Source organism: Gallinula chloropus (assembly GCF_964237585.1).
Source record: "Gallinula chloropus genome assembly, chromosome: 2".
Classification (NCBI taxonomy): Eukaryota; Metazoa; Chordata; class Aves; order Gruiformes; family Rallidae; genus Gallinula; species Gallinula chloropus.
In genome coordinates this window covers 114,816,632-114,835,936 of record NC_140086.1, presented here as the reverse complement: position 1 = coordinate 114,835,936, position 19,305 = coordinate 114,816,632, and the positions used below count along the sequence as shown (strand labels likewise).

At 42.3% G+C, this 19,305-nt stretch overlaps 1 protein-coding gene across 1 annotated transcript in view; it reads right to left on the bottom strand.

The window, feature by feature from the left end:
* UBP1 (upstream binding protein 1) overlaps positions 1-18,973 on the bottom strand; it is a 38,639-nt gene extending 19,666 nt beyond the window's left edge. Inside the window, exons 1-3 of the mRNA XM_084279694.1 lie at positions 18,858-18,973; positions 8,896-9,047; positions 2,737-2,813 (exon numbers count right to left, since the gene is read on the bottom strand). Of these exons, the coding sequence (XP_084135820.1) occupies positions 2,737-2,813; positions 8,896-9,047; positions 18,858-18,970 (342 nt within the window). The 5' untranslated portion in view covers positions 18,971-18,973. The remainder of the gene's footprint in view (positions 1-2,736; positions 2,814-8,895; positions 9,048-18,857) is intronic.
* Between the last annotated feature and the right edge of the window lie 332 nt (positions 18,974-19,305).

Below are 19,305 nucleotides of genomic sequence, written 5' to 3'. Positions count from 1 at the left end.
CACAGGGTGGAGCAGTAGGGGATAATTGAAAATGTGGGAAAAATGCAAGAGAATTACATCTGATCGCATATACTAAAGATCACTGTGAGTTACATGCAGTGACCTGAGCAATTCTGACAGCACAGAACCAACAGTGTGTAAGCAATCCAAACTTCTTGTAGAAAACAAACCCAAAAGACTTGACTTATCTTCCATTGGGAACTGTGTGAATTTTTGTAGAATATTTTAAGAAATAAAATTTCCTATTATTCATAAAACTATTTACAACAAAGATTTTATTTTAATTAATAGTAAGAGGTAATAAACAACTTCCAATTCTTCTAGCTGAAATTATTAACTTCATTCAGCTAGAAGCAACTAGCTAAGAATACCTATTTTTGTTACCTCTGCTATATGCTTGTGCTCTTAAGTCATATTAAACAGAAGTTTCTACTCTACTACATGAATGACCATACAAAGCCATTTGTTATAAAGAGAGGAAAAAATTGTATACATGACTTGCTACTGAACAAACAAAATGGAGACAAAGTTTTTAAAGTCTCATTTTCCCCCCAGTCTTACTTGTATTAACAGTGGATAAAAGTGTTCAAAAAAACCTCCAAGGACTTTTAAATGAAGTGCCTCCTTCAGAAACATTGCATTTCCTTGGGTTTATTTCAAAGGTAACAGAAAGCACACGTGCATGTACAGGCACATACAAACACACCCCTCCCTCTCCACTCCAAACTGGCACATTTGGAACTTGGAAATATCTGCAGCCACCTTAACAAACATGAAATGCCTTCTTTGTTGAAGTACCAGGATTCCAGTATTTTAGTGTCCAAAATGGAAAATCTGTTGATGTGGGATTACAATGCCTTGCTATTTTAAGAGTTCTACACTGCTTTGTCCTATTTTACCTACACCAAATGGCTCATCACCAATATAGAAACCTAGAAAACTACATCAGAGATTCCTCAAAGCTACAAGGAAATAGCACCCGAGGGTGCAAAATAGTCAACATGCTTATTACAGCAAGCCAACATGCCAGGCTGTAAAAGGTTTCATTACAGAACTGAGAAATCCCAGTTTTATACTTGTGTTTAACATTTCCTGAAATTCTCTCTGAATAAACATCCCACAGACAAATAAGAACAAGGCACAGGACTACACAAGCCAGCCAAAGTCCACAAATTATACAGCCCAAAGTTGACAGGTAAAAGACTTGGCCTCCCACAGGCACACTGTTCTGGTGTAGTTATCAGTACCACTGCCAAAGCGACTCCAATTGAAGTATTCTTCCTTCTTCTCCAACATACAAGATTTTTCTCTAGCAGTTCATTTAATAACTTGTAGCATTAATTGGACATTTTTCAGTCTACCTCATTCTTACACTTCACTCTATAGCTGAGATCCACAGTACCTTCTGCTAACATTAAAGCCTAAGACAACAAACCTGGAATTAGGAACAGGAATTCAGCTATGGAACAAACTGGTCAAGCAGCAGCAAAACTAAAGATCTGCTTTCCTATAGATATATCTCCTGTGTGCCAATATTCTGCTGTTGCAAAAGGTACTTCTTCCATAACAACTATTAAGAAACCCACTAATACCTCCAACTTCTTTCTAAATGATCCTCTAGCTTCATTCTACAACTCCTGATCACTTGAAATGGAAAATAAAATCACTTAGTAGATGTTGCATGCAAATCTATAGACAGCTAGGTACAGAAGCATATAATCACTATGTTAGAAACGACCACCGAGTCCAACCATACCTGTCCACTACTAAACCACATCCCTGAGCACCTTATCTACCCGTCTTCTAAATACATCCAGGGCTGGTGGCTCAACCACCTCCCTGGGCAGCCAGTTGCAGTGCTCAGTAACCCCTTCTGTGAAGAACTTTACCCTAACATCTAATCTGAACCTGCCCTGGTGCAGCTTCATGCCATTCCCCCTCGTCCTATCACCTGTTGCTTGGGTGAAGAGACCAACACCCACCTCTCTGCAGCCTCCTGTCAGGTAATTGTAGGTGGTGATAAGGTCTCCCCTCAGCCTCCTCTTCTCCAGGCTGAGCAACCTCAGTTCCCTCAGCCGCTCCTCGTAAGATGTGCTCTCCAGACCCTTCACCAGCCTGGTTGCTCTTCTCTGGACACGCTCCAGGGCCTCAACTTGTAGTGAGGGGCTTTACATAACATAACCCAGCCTCCACAATACACAAGGACTCTATGCCATTGGGTATTCAGAGTCTTCATATTCACGGGTCAACAGTCATTCTGAACAAGTAGCCAGTGACAGCAGAAAATAAAACTCTGTAAAGTCTAGCCTCTAGATTGGATTCCTCTCACCTAACTTAAGACATCTAAATTTGAGATCACTGTTACCACAGCTTCCTTTCACTCAGCAGTAAGACACAGGCACACTTGGTGAAGATACATCTCATCTTAAAATAGTTCAGACTGCAGACCTCATAAAAGATACATGAAGTGATGAGCTCACCTTGAGTGATCTAAAATTACATCAAAGTAACCCATTCATAAATGGGGAGATGCATAGAAGTACATTATTTTAATTTCTAGTAAACCTGAAATAAAACAAGGCTAGGCATTATGTTCCACTGTTCCTATTCCCTTCATTCAACAGATCTGCTGATCCACCTCTCTGTCAATCCGAGCACAGTAAGAGGTTACAACCTACTCTTTTCACAGGCAGCCAGCAGAGGTTTGTTAGCAACACTCTAGAGAACTGTGCTCACCTTCACCAGTTTTCCATTGATCTCAGGTATGTCTCCAGCTTTCCGATTATCTAGCATCCGTATTTCATAGGACTGACCTGTAAAGAGAAAACGTTTCTGTAAGTAGGAGAGATGGAGCACAAAGCTATTGTGTGTTTAACCAACCTGAATTAGCTTCTGGGTCACAGTTCACAGGAATACCAGTTACGTTTTTTTTAACAGTTCACAGCACAACAATTAACATAAAGTGAAACTCTCTGGCCCCTTAAAGTTTGAAAGAGTCTGTAGTTTTAAAGTATTTCATTTTACATGCAGCATAAGTATTTGTTTGGTGGTGTTTGGTCTTGTTTGGGTCTTTCCCCCTGCAGAAAAACTCACCTTCAAAACTGAGTGAATGATTATGCTTCACAAGAGAGAAAGCTGGAAGTAATTTATTTGAACAACAGGGATCTCTTTCTCCAAAAGTCAGCAGCAGGTATTTATTTCAAAAATGCATTGTTAAAATATAGAGCAAAACGGATGGTTAGAATGTAAGACAAAACTAATTTCAAGATGTTCACGAAGGTCAAACGCATTAAATCCATTACCTGCCACATTATGCTCCAAATTACCTTCTGCTCAAGTGCTTACTACAACTTAGAGACATATATGGGTCTGCCTTCCAAGGTAAAGGTTCAGCTGTCACACCCCTGTGAATTAGCAAATTATTTCCCCAACTCTTTCACTGCTCCATAGACTGGTGTTACCACTAACTACGGACCATTTGGGGGGGTGTTTTTTTCCTGTAACACAACTGGCACATTCATGTCTACGCTCTACACAGGGACCAGCTTCCTGTACCCCACCAGCATTTGATCACTGATGACATCAAGCTATAGAACTATTAACTGCACCTAGTGCAGCTTAGTAAAGCAACAGATCATTTCTTCTTCCATAATTCACACGTAGGATTTTTTTTCCCCCATTAATGAGATGTGTTGAATTACCAGTGTTATTTTTTTCACACAGAGATGTACACATGTAAGTCTGTCTGCATTTACAGACAGAATCTGGTTGTGATTTATTTTATTGGGGTTTTTTTATCTAGAACTATTAATAAAGCTTTTGCAAGTCTGTCTTCTCTTTCACCATTATTTTGTGGGTGGGAGTGGAGGGAGAGAGAATAAAAACATTTTCATTGCTTGCTCAACAAGTGTTGCTAATCTTTGATGGGTCCAAAGAAATAGCAAAATCTGAAGATCTGATGTAAGTTTAAAAGGAACACCAGGCTCAAAAATAGCACGGGGAGTTTTCAGAACAAGGTGACAGGTAGCATTCTTCTGGATTTTTGGACAGGTCGCTGGTCTGAACGTCTAAGAACTACCACAGCATTGGCTGTAGTCACTTCTATCCAAGAGCCATGTATGCTACTTTCTCTGCTGTTCCCTGAAGAAGAGCCAGGCAACACAAGGTGCCAGGAACATTAACTGCCCACTGTTTTCACACTGAACCTATAGTACCAACTTTCACAAACATCACAGAATGGCTAAGGGTCAAAGGGACATCTGGAGGTCATCTTGTATAACTGTCCTGCTAAAGCAGGGCCACCTTGAACTCCTTTTCCACCAAGGGTATATCTTCCTTGCTGCAGACTTTTTCCCTGATTTCTAGGGCCTGGGATTCCTTTAGGCCAGTGTTTCTAGCAAAGGTAGAAGCAAAGGCAGCATTTACTACCTCAGACTCTTCCATGTCCTGTATCACCAGGCCCTTGCCCTGTCCAGCACGTGCCCCATGTTTCCCAGTCTCCCTTTTGCCATTTAGGTACCTACAGAAGCCCACAGTGTCTTTGGCATTCCTTGAGAGCTTCAATTCATTGGGCTTTTGCTTTCCCACATGCATTTCTACCTGCTCAAGCGTCTCTGTATTCCTACCAGGTTACTCAACCCTGCTTCCACCTTCTGTACGCCCCCTTTTTGTGTTTGAGTTTTGGCAAGAGCTCCTTCCTTGCACATCCATGCAGGTCTCCTGGTGTTTCTGCCTGACTTCCTGCTCGTTGGGATCCACTGCTCTTAAGGTTGGCGGAGGTGATCCTTGAATACTAACCAGCTTTCTTGGGCTCGCCTCTGCGCCAGGACCTTATCTCATAGGATTCTACCAAGCAGATCCGTCAAGGGGCTAGAGTTTGCTCTTCTGAGGACCAGTAACATGACCTTGCTTTCTGCCCTGGTTCCTCCTCTCAGATCCTGAAATCCACCATTTCATGGTTACTGCAGCCAAGGCTGCCTTCAATCTTCAGATCCCCAGTGAGCCCTTCCAGAGCATCTCTCCTCACTGGCTCCTCTATCACTTGGGTTAGGAAGTTGTCACTGACACTCTCCAGGAACCTCCTGGATTGACGATGCCCTGCAAGAAGGTGGCTGAAATGCCCCTATGAGGGGCCACAGCCTGCAAATGTGAGGCCACTTCAGCTTTTTGTAGAAGGCCTCATCTCCTCATCCTTCCTAGACAGAAGGCCTCAAGCAGGCACCCACTACATCACCCACATTGTTCTGCTTTTTAACCCTTACCCTTAGCTTGCTCATCATTCATCCCCAGGCAGAGCTCCTAGCATTCCAGCTGCTGTCCCCCACAAAGGGGCACCTCCCTCTTCCTTGTCTTCCTGTCCCGTGTTACCTAAAGAGCCAGCACACCTTCAATGCAACACTCCACTTCTCCACCATGACTCCACAATCTAAACAAATTCATAGCACTACAACTGCCCACAGATGTCAAATTCCCTGTGCTTCCCATGCTTTTTGTATTAATGTCCATGCAACTCAGAGGGACCCCACCATGCTGATTTCCTGGAAAGGGTCTTGGTGTTTCCCCATACTGCTGTTTCAAAAGCACTTCCTTGCTTACATCAAAATGCTAGAGGTGACCCTGCTTAAGCCCCCTTTGCTGATTTTGTGTTTCCTTTCAGTCACATCATTCCAGGCCCTTCACTCCTCAATCCTGTCAACTGCCCTCTCACAGTGCTGCTGGTAACTCTCCCTCACCTCCTGTTCCTACTTCAAAGCTCTCCTTATTAGGCCAGCAATCCTGCTGGCAGAGGTGCTTCTGCCCCCCTTGCTGAGGTGGATCCCATCTCTCCCACACAGCTCTCTGCATTCACAGCCTAGCTGTACTGTGTTAAAACAACCCAACTTAACAAATGCTTCTTCCCCTTTAAAAGTAATTCTCTTCCATACCATTTTTGCTACATCTCACTGAACAGCAGCCAACTCAAACACTGTCCTACAACTCTGATATGCATTCTCAATGGACTCATTTAACAGATTTTACTATTACAACGAACCCTGCAAACCCCCTAAACAACCAGCATCACCCTGAGATCTGAACTTCTAGAATCAACTTCAGATGAAAAACCTAATCACTTAAAACATTCCATTAGCTCATAGAATACCTCAAGTTGGAAGGGACCCATAAGAATGGAGTCTAACTCCCTGCTCCTCACGGGATTACCTAAAACTAAACCATATGACTAAAAGCATCATCCAGATGCTCTCTGAACAATGCTCTTAACTATTTCAATTAAAACACTTCTTGACAGAGGGTAAATCAGGGTTGCTTAAGTACTGCCTTCAGAAGTGTCACCATAGCTTAACAGACAGGGCAAACGTTCCCGTTGCTCCTGGTATTCCCAACCCAGTAAACTAAGATATCTGCTGATGAAAGCAAAGAGGGTGTAAGCTCTTCTTCTAGGAACTCCCTACTCACAACCCTCTTGAAAATTATTTAAGGCAAAATCCTACCCAGTCAGGGAGGGGCTGAACAAGAAACCAGGTAACTGAAAGGGCTGGGAGTAAAATTGTTGTTTTTCTAGAAGACTTGACAAACACACGTGTAGGTACAACGCAGTCCTGCAGACCGCTAGAAAAATGGTCAGAATTATTTTGATTCCTATTTTAAGCTGGCTTCAGTATGGAAGATGTCATGTCAGAACTATCCCAAGTTTAATTTTTTTACATATCTATATATATGGTTTATACTAACAGCTAATATAGAATATTTTTTTTTAGGAATAAATCTTCATTTAAGCAGCACATCTACTATCTCTCTGTCTACATTATTAACATAGAAGGGATGTTGGCCAATTGGGTTTTTTTTTCATATTTATTTAGAAAAAGTGTATACCAATGCTTTTATTTTTCAACATCAGGAAAAGCTGGACACTGAAGAACAGCACAACTTCTCTGCAAAATATATCTTTATATCAGAAGATCTTTTCAAGGAAAAATGAAATTACTACAGTCACTTCAGGCACTGTCAGTTAAACGGCAGGCTCTTCTCAGAGGAGACAGATAAATGCTTTCTTCCTTCAGCTTGCCACCTTGCATGGCTCCCCAGCACACTGAGCTGGCCTTCAGGCTTCCTGTTTGGTCAAGGAGGCTGGATCTTGGATTTGAAGAAAAAGTGTATTTCTATAAAGTTCAGTTTATAAAACTTCAAAGTTGCTTTTGGTTTTTTTTTTAAACAGTGCAAAGCATCTTGCTGCAAGGGTAGTATTTTCTGCTGAAGAGAGCACTCAGGGTACAAAAAGTGGGGGGGAAAAAAAAAAATAAACCTGGCTCAGCAAATGGTTGAACTATGTATGAGATCACGTTTGTAAGAAACTACAAATCACCTGAAGTACTTCCATTATTCTCACTAGTAGAAAAGCCAAATAATGTTTAAAGTATATTTGGACAGACTGGATACTGCAGGAAAAAGCACTTTGCAACTCTATTCACATGGCAAGCTTAAAATTATTTGTCATCGTGTCATATCAAATTAGATACAGTCCCCTCTCTCAGATTTTAGGGCCCCAGTACACAGTTAAACGCTTCCAGATATGAAATGCAGCACCACAAGAAGCATTTCAACTTAAAGCAAAAAGGGTATCCTGTCAAGAAAACACCAATGTAAAATAAACAAATTCTGTAACCTAGTAAAGCAGTTAAATTGTTCACAAAGACCAAGCAAAATTTCACCAAAGCATATTTTAACCTGCGTCCTTTTAACTGTACACTAAGGGTGCATACAGCTTAGAGAAGCATATGAGCCAAAAAGATTATTTGTAAATAATAACAAATACCAAACCACAATAGGATATGGAAAAGAAATGGTGAATGTTTTTTTGGGTTTTTTTAATTGCTGGGTTGGTGGTTTGGGTTTTTTTTCCATACAGACTGTACTACAGTACTGTGCCCTGTAATTACAGTGCTGTCTATTGAGAGATTTTTTGGGTCAAAGTCCACAAAGAAGAGTTGGGGGGGATAGGAGTGTACAAAGCCATTAATGTGGTCCAAAACAAATTATAAATGGTTTTATTTGAGTTCAGAATACTAGCCGACTGAACTTAGGACACCAGTGTCATTTCCAGAGGTGAGGGAGGTTTTATCACTATGGCAATGACTACGGTCAGACTATTTTACCCAACAGTCAGTGCCCTCATTAGAAGGAAAACTGGATTTGTATGTAAATCAACCAGAGGCTATGAGGAAAAACCAGCCAGACTCAAGTGAAATCTTTATCTAGTTAATTTCTGATAAAGGTAGACAGAAAATTGTGAAATACACACAAACTTCAAGCATAACTACAAAGGCAGCTGCACTTGTGTTTATGTTTCAAACAATACTGTCCTGAGAAGGTACATGTAGCTAGTTTGAGAACTATTACAGTGTCCTCTGTTGTGCAACATTTCTTTGTTTAGAGATTGGTATTTCAACATTTATTACAACTTTTGGGGGGTGTTTCTGCATACCTCATGCAAATATCATCTAATTAACTTGCTATTATCAATCAAGTTTAAAGAGAAACACAAAATTAACCATGTATTTTAAGATACTATTTCCTTAAGTTTGTCTCCTAAAAGTTGTGCTGGCTTGATTTTACTGGGGAGGTGGAGGATGGAGAGGGGCAAGGCAGAGTAGAAAAAACCCAAAACCACACAAACACCAAGAGAAACCAGACTCTGAAGTAGACGTAATGACAGATTACAGCTATGAGTCTGCAAGGTGGACAGAACACCACTACTAGTGAGCTATCAAACCTCATTTGTGACATGGATTTATTTTAAATGTACCCACATAAATCAAAACATGAAATACAATTTCAGCTTCAGACTTGCACCAGAAGCTGCACGCGCTACTGTTACGCCTGCAACGTATCTATACCAACCTTGATTCAAGTATGTGAGAGTTTCATCGTACAATTTTACTGCTGGAGAAGTTGCAGCACACATGACATACTGGAAGGGTGGATGTTTGGTCTCATTTTCTTGTGGAAGGCTGGAATCTTCCTGTTTGAAAATAGGCAGTGCCAAAACATCACTGAAAAGAACAAACAAATAACTTTGTGAGACTGTTGGCCACGTTTCGCCTGAAGTTAAAGAAAAAAACAGTTATTTGTGACTTTTTAAAAATCCACAATGGAATACACAGAAAATTGTGCCACTCAATTTATTAGTAAAACCAATGTGACCAGTATTCAAAACATTTTCCACAAAGATTTTAGGCTGGGGTACATAACAATGCTCTGGGAACTAAGCAAACAATAAAGAAAATTGTGCTAGTTTTCTGAAAATTTAAGCTTCAGTTCTTGACTCCATTTAAAAAAAAAAAAAATATTCAGTTTACTCTTAAGTTTTCACCTGACAATACAGGCAAACTTGCAGCTGAGAGCAATGCACTTAAATGATTTCAAAGAAGAAAGTATTACCCAAAGTTAGATACACTGTGAAAATCTCTCTCCCTGGTTACTATCACTAAATCTATAACCTATTCTTTTGACATTGAAGATTTTTTCAATCTTAATTTTTTTTTTGTTTTAGCACACTGAATAGTGCAAAATTATTAAGCAGCAGATTTAAAAAGCTATAGAAAGTATATGACAAAATTCATTTTACTTCTAAAATGAAAGACCATCAGGAAAACTTTGGAACTGCAAAGTGTTCTGTAAAGTGAAGAGCAGCCCACGCTGTCCAGAGTTAAGCAGCAAACACACATTCTGCTTTCTACAGAATTACATGTTCTGTATCAGACAGAGATTCATTTTCCTTGAACACAGTAATCCTTCATCTCTTGAAGGACAGTGTCCTTTCAGCACAAAGTTTTTGTTCACGATCAAATTCTGATCTGCAGACCCATGAAACTTTCTTTGAAAATTAGTTTCTGAACTGAAGACTTCTCACACCACCTCACCTGTTGACTCAGTTTTTAATCTAAATGTATCTTTTTCCCTTGCTTTGATCACATAATTTGATTTAATGGAATCATCATAAATCTTATCTGCACTACACTATTCTTTACACTTTGTACCCTAAAATCTTTGAAGGAAAATTATTTTTGCTGTTCCTCATTTCTGTGACAGTTTGCTTTCTTTAAAGAGAACAGTTACTCCTCTTGAATTCCAGCTAATATCTGAAATCAAAAATTACCAGTATCACAATCCATTTAGAAAGTGAAATCACAGCCAGTATTTTTGCCTCACAGAAGGTTATAGGGTTTACTTGGCCTATGTAAATATTACGTATGAAGAGTACAGCTTTGGGCACCCCAACTTTTCTTTCAGAGCATGTGCTGCATACAGGTAAAGGTGAGCCACATTGTATTCCACTGCTCTGGCTACCTGGAAGAAGCTATATTGGCCTGAAAGAGGAAATATTTGCAAACAGTGAAAAAAATTTATGAAGTTTGTCTACACCTTGTAGAGCCTTTACTGTATCTCTCAAAAACAACAACTAGCATTTTTAAACGGAAAAAAAAAAAAAAAGACACTCAGACAGGTTCCTTCCCACCTGGAAGAAGCCACAGGAGATGCTTCAAACAAGCCTAAAAGCAGGACAAGGCAGAATACTGTCCAAAAAAACCCTTACAAGCCAGCCGAAGCCAACCATAGCTACTTCTGATGCCACCTCCCCAAACTGGACCCCAGAGGAGGCTGCCTGTATCCCTTGACCAGTTACAAAGTAAAACCATAGGAAATCCCCACTTAAGAGAAGCAGCCCCTCTGAAAACACTTTTTGCTGATACAGACAAAAGGAGCATCACATCCAGAGGCAGGACAGCAGACTTCATAGGTCAGCCAACTGCTGCTTGAGGAGGGCTCAGTAGATGCTTCGTGCCTGGATGTCAACCGCAAGGGTGGCAGGAGGGAAGGAGGGTGCAACGCGAGAGGGAGCACTTCATCAAGCGGAGAGAAGCCTCCTGCCAAGCCAGGACTTCTGCTCCTCACAAACCCCGGCACATAGAGCACTGGTTAGCGTTTATGAAGAGGAAGTTTAAAAGGGAAAGAACACAGAAACAGTAACAGTGTTTAGAATACACACATGAGAGCCGAAGGACAGCAAAGGAGGCACGCAAAGCATCTTGCCAAATAAATAACCTGTGACTCTCGACCGAATTCTGCGGCGCTCGCTTTCATGTGACACAGGAGATGGAAAAGAGAAGTCTTGTGTATCTATGAAGATTTTTTTTTTCTAGCCTTCATTTTCCACCCACGATTTCAAGATAAAAATACATCTGGTCTAACTTACGAATGTGAGCTATGGTCAACGAACTAGTTAATTTAACAGGCAAGGCACAAGAAGTCAACAAACCCAAACTGAAGCCAAATTTAGCCAGCTTTACACCTGCTTTTGCTAATACTCCCAAAGTGGTAATGACTAACTGCCACTGCAGAAGAAAAGAGAAAAGACATCCAACTCCTCCACCCTACAATTTACTTGTAAAGAGAGGGTAACGTCATTCTGAAATGCCACCATTCCAAAAGAAAAAAAAAAAGTAAACAACAACAACAACTACCCAAAGTGCTCTAGCAAATATAAGAATCCTCATTTATTTTCCCAGGTAAACCCATACATTTTTCCTATTAAAGAAAGTCTTCTGGGTACTGCTAGTACCTTCCCAAAGGAAAAGAGAAGCCAATTTAAAACTCATGCCTAGGCCATCTTTAAATAAATAGCATTTCAAATAGGTTTTGATTTGTTCATTGAAAGAATGAAACATCAGTCTTTTCACACTGGAACATACAATTGTTCCCATCTCAAAACAAAGAAAAGTCACAGGCAACTAAAAAAAAACCTCTCCAAATTAAGATTTTAAAGAGTCAGTGATAAAGAAACGTTAACTGATTTAGAACCAACTATTAAATCCTCCTTGAAAAAAAAAAAAAAATCATCTTTTCTGACCCTCAACAAGGAAGCTGCTATGAGGCGACTGATCTAATCCTTGAGTCACCACTGTACAGCCATGAGCAGGCTGATGCGATACCCCCGAGCCCACAGTGTGGCAACGCAAAAGGACTTCTGGGCAATACAGACAGAAAGAATTCCTGCCATGTGAGCTGCTCCCTCTCTACTGTTCCCCTCCACCAAAATATTTTTCCGGGCTACACTGGGATCCCTACCAGTTCATAGCACAGCCCAACACACAACTGAAGGTGACAAAAGCAGGTGCAGAGAAAAACCCACCCTACCAAAAGGGAGGGCAGGCATGAGTTAAGCCCACTTTCCTCCTTGTGACTGACAGTAACAGCAATCAGGAATGTCTATGCTTACCTACAAAACCATCAGGAACACCAGCTTAGATAAACCCAAGAACACAAAGAGCATTCCTCCCAGTGCCCAGAGGCTAAACAATTCCCCTGTTATCCTTCCATTAGTTCAAACAGGGACCATCTAAACTTCAGTGACAGGCCTTTTCTACAAAATAAAATTCACTGCTCACACAGCACAGCTGAGGAAAAGATGTAAGGTGTACTCACACTGCAGAGTAGAAAACCAACAGGAAACAGAAATGTAGTGTTTTTAATAGCCCACCATTGACTAAGAGCATCCTGTAAGTGATAAGCTGCATATAGTGCATGCTGTTATCTATATCGTGTTCCTAACAACTACAGGGATCCCACATGACAGTCTTTTTACCACATCTAACTTCATCCTGATTCAGTTGTAAGACCCAGCCAACAAACCCCAGAAGAGCAGGTCAGCCTCTTCGGTTCTCACTCCTCTTCTTCCTCAGACCCCAGACAGTTTCCACATTTCTAAGAAGCCAATGGCCTGGCAGTGCAAATTATCTGCCCCCCAGTATATCACTGGCAGCCTCCACGTTCACATACACTTGAACATCCTTCAGTCATTTTCCTACTCACTCGACTTGGGCTGGTCCAATGCAGATGAGCAACAGGCACTCTGAGGGCCAGCTTCGGTCAGGGTACTTAACATGGCAAAGAACCTCTTGCCTAAACTGAAGCACCCACTGGCTGAATTGTCTGGATGGAAGAAAAACAAATTTTCCAAAGTAGCTAGTGTTGAAATTATTTCAGGCTACAGGAGAAAAGAGCTTTAAGAGACTGATTATGCTCTTTTTCTACCACAGATAACTTCTGATCTTGTGAAGAAAAAGACTAATTTACTTCATTTATCTAAGTGAACTTTGGACTACCAGGAGCAAGCTGAGGTATAAACAAATAGCTGCTACTATGTTTCGAAGAAGTAGCAGCATCTTTTGTTAGACTTCCTGGTACCACATGAAAAAAAACACAGATCTATCAAGGTTTACTTGCTTGATGGAACTCTTGAGACCGAATTTCCCAAACCACTAGCTCCAGTAAGAAAAGTCTTATCTCAGTCCCTCACCATTTACCTAAAACATTCAACTTGAAAGCATTCTTTCTTACAAGAGGGAGGAGAAAATTTTCCCAGAAAAACAAACAGAAAGAGTCTCTGTTATACCAAAAGCAGGCAGCAAACATCTCCAACACCCAACCTGAGGTAGCTCTGCTACAGGAGAAGTGCATAAATGAAACTTTGAAGAGGAAGCAAGGTGCATGCCTGCACTCGAACCAAAGCATCCTGGTGGATGGATCACACGCAGTAAGCTATCCTGCGTGACGCAGCCTACATGAGCTTAGTACAAAAGGACCAAGAAAAATGTAAATTATCCTTGTCCCATGCTTGTGAAATGCGTTTGCCAGCCACAAAAATCACCTTCTTCCCAAATTGAAGACCCCCTTTCCAAGACTTTTTCTGAACCATTTAAAAAAAACCCCAACAAAACTGCCTAAGAGGATCACAAAACGAATGAAGAACCTCTTGACCTTACAAGAACAGGAATTGGTATGTCATCAAAATTTGAAGCGACATTCCATCAATCATCTGCCTTATCTGTCTTCTGGATTGTATACTTTTGGGTGTGAGTACTAAAGCATCCAAGAACATGCAGGTCTTTTGAAACTTTAAAGCACGGTTTACAATGACAAATACCTTGAGAAAAATGTTTCTCAAGCAGTGTTTGAATTAAGAGTTCTGATCCAGAGCCAAGCTCCACACCTGGCTGAGGAGGTCTGAACATCAAGCCACAGAAAAACAAAGGCAACAAGAGAGCTCATACTTCCTAACACTCTCCCCGTGTCCACAAAAGCAAGTTTGATGTGAGAGGAGACCCCTGGAAGTAGCTGCTGTGAAGCAGTTGTCAAGAAATGCCACACGAATGAGGAAACAGGTGTAAATGTAATGCTGTTCCTGGGAATCCTTCAGCTGAAACCCACAAACCACCAAAGAACAACAATCCCACCAAAACCTGCGTCTTCCTAAGCTCTGGAAGGCACCAGAGCTGTAAGAACAGGATTTGTTCACAATTAGAAATTCCTGCTTCTCCACCTGCTCCTCTGACACAGGGAGGTCAGGCAGCTGCTCTAACGTGCAGCAGCTATAGTACAAACGGTTCCTGAGCTGGAGTAACACATACAGCCTAAATGAAGGTAACCTCGCTCCCCTGCTCTCAATCCTGCACATCCATACACCCTGAAAGATGGAACACAGGGAACGTAGAAGGCAGTTGTACAACCTAAAGAGCCTTTTCCTTAAGAATTAAACTGGCCTCCTTGACCTTTTGAAACAAGTTCACGTGCTCAAGTGGGAACATGAAGAGGACAACAAAGAAAAAACACAAACAAAACCCAACATCAGGGATCTAGAACATGAGGCTTATCTTTCAACATGTTTCATCTGTGGCAACAAAGGAAGGTTTAGGTTTGTGGATTTTCTTTTTCCTCAAATACCTATTTCCTGACAGTTATTTATGTACTTGCATGCCCACATAAAGAACCAAGCTCCAATTCTAATAAGTACATAAAATTTCACTTCACAAAGTTTGGATATCAAATTATTTTTTTCTACAGTGCAGCACAAAACCAGAACAGAGCACTGCAACAGAACCTTTGGATGTATTCTGCAGAAAATACTGTGTGCACCTCTAGAACCAGAAGAATTTCAGGATACCTTAAGTAAGCACTCCTCTTAAGAAAAAAAAACCCAAACAAACCAAAAAGCAACCCAACATAACCAACAGCAGTCTCAAACGAGGGGGAGGTGTCAGGGGAACTGTAAACAGTCATTTTGTCTGTCAGGAGGTAACAGAAGCCAGGAGGAAAACGGGGCCTGAATGAGATGACTCCACTTTTGCACAGCAGCTATAAAGTTCTGACAGTAACTGTCGTGACCTGATCACGCTTATCAGAGGCGAGAGAAAACCCCAAAATGTCAGGGACCCAGAAGTTGTTAGGAGATAACACCCACCCTCTCTCTTCTCAACCTGAAAACAAAACTTTAAGTCGTAAGACAACGGGGTCCCCCAAATCCTAACAGGTCATCTTAGTGGTTACTTCAGCCTAAGCTTGATAGACAAAGTTCCCTCACCATCCAAGGCTCTCCACAGCACAGGGAGGAAACAAGACAAGCTGGCAGCAGACAGCTCCGCTCTCCAAAGACACCCCAAGTGCCTGGGAGATGCAGTGGAGCCAAACTGACTCGATTCTCCAAAAAATGGAGGGAGGATTGGCTGTATTTGTGTACAGGCTTTTGCATAGGCTTTCCTGTTTCAGAACCAGGAGTCATCTTTTCTTCATTTTAGTTTAATAAACTTCAAGTGGTAACCTAGAAATAACACACCAAAATAGCTACTCCTGAAATCCAGTTCCCCGATGACAGGCTTCATTTTTGACACTGCCAATGCCACTGGGACTGCAAGCATTTAAATAAATCCATACACTAAGCTTCCAGAATGGCACAGAAAAATTCAGCCATTAAGATACTTGCCCTTATATTAACGTTAATTTAGTTTAAATGTAAACGAATTACATAATTTATTACATGAAAAACAGAAATACTGCTAGAGAAACACCAGCCAGTTCCTGAAACTTATCTCTTCAATGAACAGCCTCCATTTTTAACAGATCATGGCAACCATCAGCAGTCCCCATAATCACACAATTCTTGCTGTGCTATAAGGGGTATTACGGATTTGTAAGGTGTCACTATGAGAGTCTTAAACCTATACAATAGGGTCACTACTAACATTAGTTAACAGTGATAACTCAAAACTCACTATCACTAAAGGTAGCAGGTTTTTGAGGGGGGTGTTGACACATCTGACAGCAACTATCAGCTGAATTCTGCATTTACAGGTTCCTCCTGCCTGGGAAGACGTCAGAACAGCGATCAGAAAAACTGGGCCTCCAGCCAGATTTTAAGGAAATTCTGTGAAATATTTCAAACCTCGTGAATCTGCAGCGAAAAACTGTCCTCTTAGCTTCCTTTTAAAATCCCTACACTTCAGTGGACACGTGCAGATTTCTTAGCAAGAATGAACACAGGAGTAACGCCACGTACTCCACTTCGGGACACTGACTCAAGGAACCATCAGCTACATTATACACCGCCCTAACAGGTAAAAGGGTTACATACAGGTACTTCTAACAAAATGCAGAGGTATCTTGCTGGGGGAGCTCTCCCAGCATTCTGCTTTAGATGGTATTTCTATTTCTTCTATCATCTTTTTTTTTTATTGTTAAGGAAGTGATGAGTAATTAGCTTCTACTAGCACACAGAACAGTGACAGAGTAATTTCTTCACTCTTCATGCTATGGCACTTAGTTTTCCCCTATCACTGAAGAGGACACAGTTTCCCTAAAGTAGAAAGTGAATATATATATACATATGCATACACACACATATAAAGTAACACATGAAATCATTAACACTTGCTGAAGCCATTCTGAACCCAGCAAACATTAACTGCAAATAAGTGATCTCTGACTATGCATTCAGAGATTAAAGTTATAAATAATTTCAGTGTGTTACAAAAAATACTTTAATCTTATAAAAAACACAGTGTACAACTAAATTTAAGACTGAACTATGGCTTCTCTCACGCAATGTTACTTTAAGAGCTGCTTTCAACTGCTACAAGTCTTTTTGTGGGAATTCAAAATATCCAAAGAGACAGGAATATGGAAATTAAAGAAGCACTTGGGATTGCTGCCCACTATAAAAGGATGATACAAGCAAAAGAAACAATCTATGCAACAACAGTAAAGATTAGAATTCTTAAACTTTCAAGAAACTAAACAGTGGGTATAACTGAGAGAAGAAACGAAGTCTCTACATAAAGAAAGGGAAATATTTAAAAATCCATTCCAGTCAAAACTTAGGACTTCTAATCATAAGAAGTCCTAGAAAGACATGGATCACGATAGAGAAAGGCAAACAGTTCTTGAACTGGAGCACACAGAGAAGAAAAAGATAACCAGAAGTCAAATGGTGAGAAGCCATCCAGGCAACTGCCAGAGAGCTGCCAAAAAACCCAGCACACCACTTCCTGGGATGAATGTTCGCTTGACGAAGGCGGCAACGAGACATAAGTGGAATAAATTCCAGATGAGCTGAATATAAAATCAGGAGTATTCTCACGAAGAGAGATGAATCACCTTGTTCACTGCACTGGCAAGCTCTCAAAGCTATTCTTAATTTAAAAGGGAAAAAAAAAAAAAAGGAAAAAAGGAAATCAAACCACACACAAAAGAAAACCCAAATACAGGCGCTGCCATGACCCTGCTGAGCACACAATCCCAAATGCTAGCAAAAGGGTCCTCCTCCTCCTACCCAGCTGAAACCCTTATTTATATAACTTCAAACAAAGACGCTGCAGTTCCAACATTTAACCTGGGAAATACTGCCTTAAGGCATATATAATAGCTGAAACTTGTGGTGGCCTCCAAGTTTCTGGTAACCCTGAGAGAAAGTGTCTTCCATGCAAGCAAGACCATCAAAAGTATTGAACACCACTGGTTTACTGCACTGGACTCTCACAATATTAACTAATCTTGAGGAAATCCTTAGCCTAAAATGTCTCCTCGTATTTCCAGAGCTGTTTCCCTCTTTTCACACCAGTAAGTCACTCAGGAATCCACACCTTCTGCCCATAACTGAGACAAAACATATATATTTCAAACAAGTACCATTTTATCTTAAACTCTGAAAAAACACACCCACACAGTCTTTAGACACGAATACTGCAAAACCTGGACAAAAATCAAAAGCTAAAGAAACCACCAAGTTGATTAAGAACAGAAAGAGCTACCTGTCAAAGAAAGGAAAAAAAAAATTCACAAGGACACATACTACACAGAAATATTAAAGAATAGATTGATTAAAGTACAACCCCCCTACTACCCTATTAACTACCACAGTAATTCCTTGCTTGAGAAAGCACAGGGGTTTCAAGCGTTAAACATATATGAAGCAGAATTATACTCGCTGAGTCGAAGATAACCACCTTCTGATACACGGGGTCCCGCTAAGCAGCCAAGGGACAAGATGATGTGCTTTTTACGGTAGCGATTATACTCGATGGGCAGAAGCATCCCCCAGGCTAAGCAGTGAGCAGCAGCCCGCCCATTCGGAAAGGCCATCTGCCAGCAAGAGGGCAGGGCACAGGAGGGCAGGGCAGGGCGCGGGGAGGGGGGGGACCCGCCGGGGCAGCCCCTTCACGCCATACCCAGCGCACGGCAGCCGGTGCTTGGGAAGAGGCGGCGGCAGCAGCGATCAGGGGACGCGGGACCGGCCTCCACCACGTGCCCGCTCCTCGGGAAGAGCCTCCGGGAGCCGGAGGGATCAAAAAGAACAGGAAAAGAAAAGGGGTGGGAAGGAAGGGGGAGGAAGAAGGGAAGAAGCCCCCCCCCCCCAAGCTCCTTCCCGCGCCCCTTGCCCATCGGCACGGCCCGGGCAGGGCGGCCCGAGGAGGCCGGGTAGGAACGCGGTCCCCAGCGCTTCCCCCACCCGATGCAGGACGAGGAGTTACCTCATGCTGTAGGCACCGGCTCCCAGCTCCTGCCCGATGCCGGAGAGGCTGGCGTCGAAGTCGTGCACCAGCCCAGACTCGATCACCTCATCCATCTTCAGCACCCACGCCATCTTCCGCCGCCCCCCGCTCTCCCGCGCCGCCGCGGGAGGAGCCGGACGGGGAGGAGCCGCTCAGCCCCGGAGCCGCCGCTGCTCCGCCGGGAGGCGGCGTCTCGGCCCGCGGCGCCGGGGAGAGAGCGAAGGGCCGAAGGAAGCGGGGAGGACGGGGTGGGGAGGGAGAAACTCGTGCGGGGACGGGGGAAGTGAGGGGGGGGTGGGGGAGGAGGAGTGAGGGGGGGGAAGGGGGAGTCCGCGTTCAACCCCGGGGGGGCCCTTTCCCCGCGGCGCGACCAGGGCGCGGGGTCGCTCTCAGCATCCTGCGCTCGCCCGGCCGCCGCGGGGGGCGA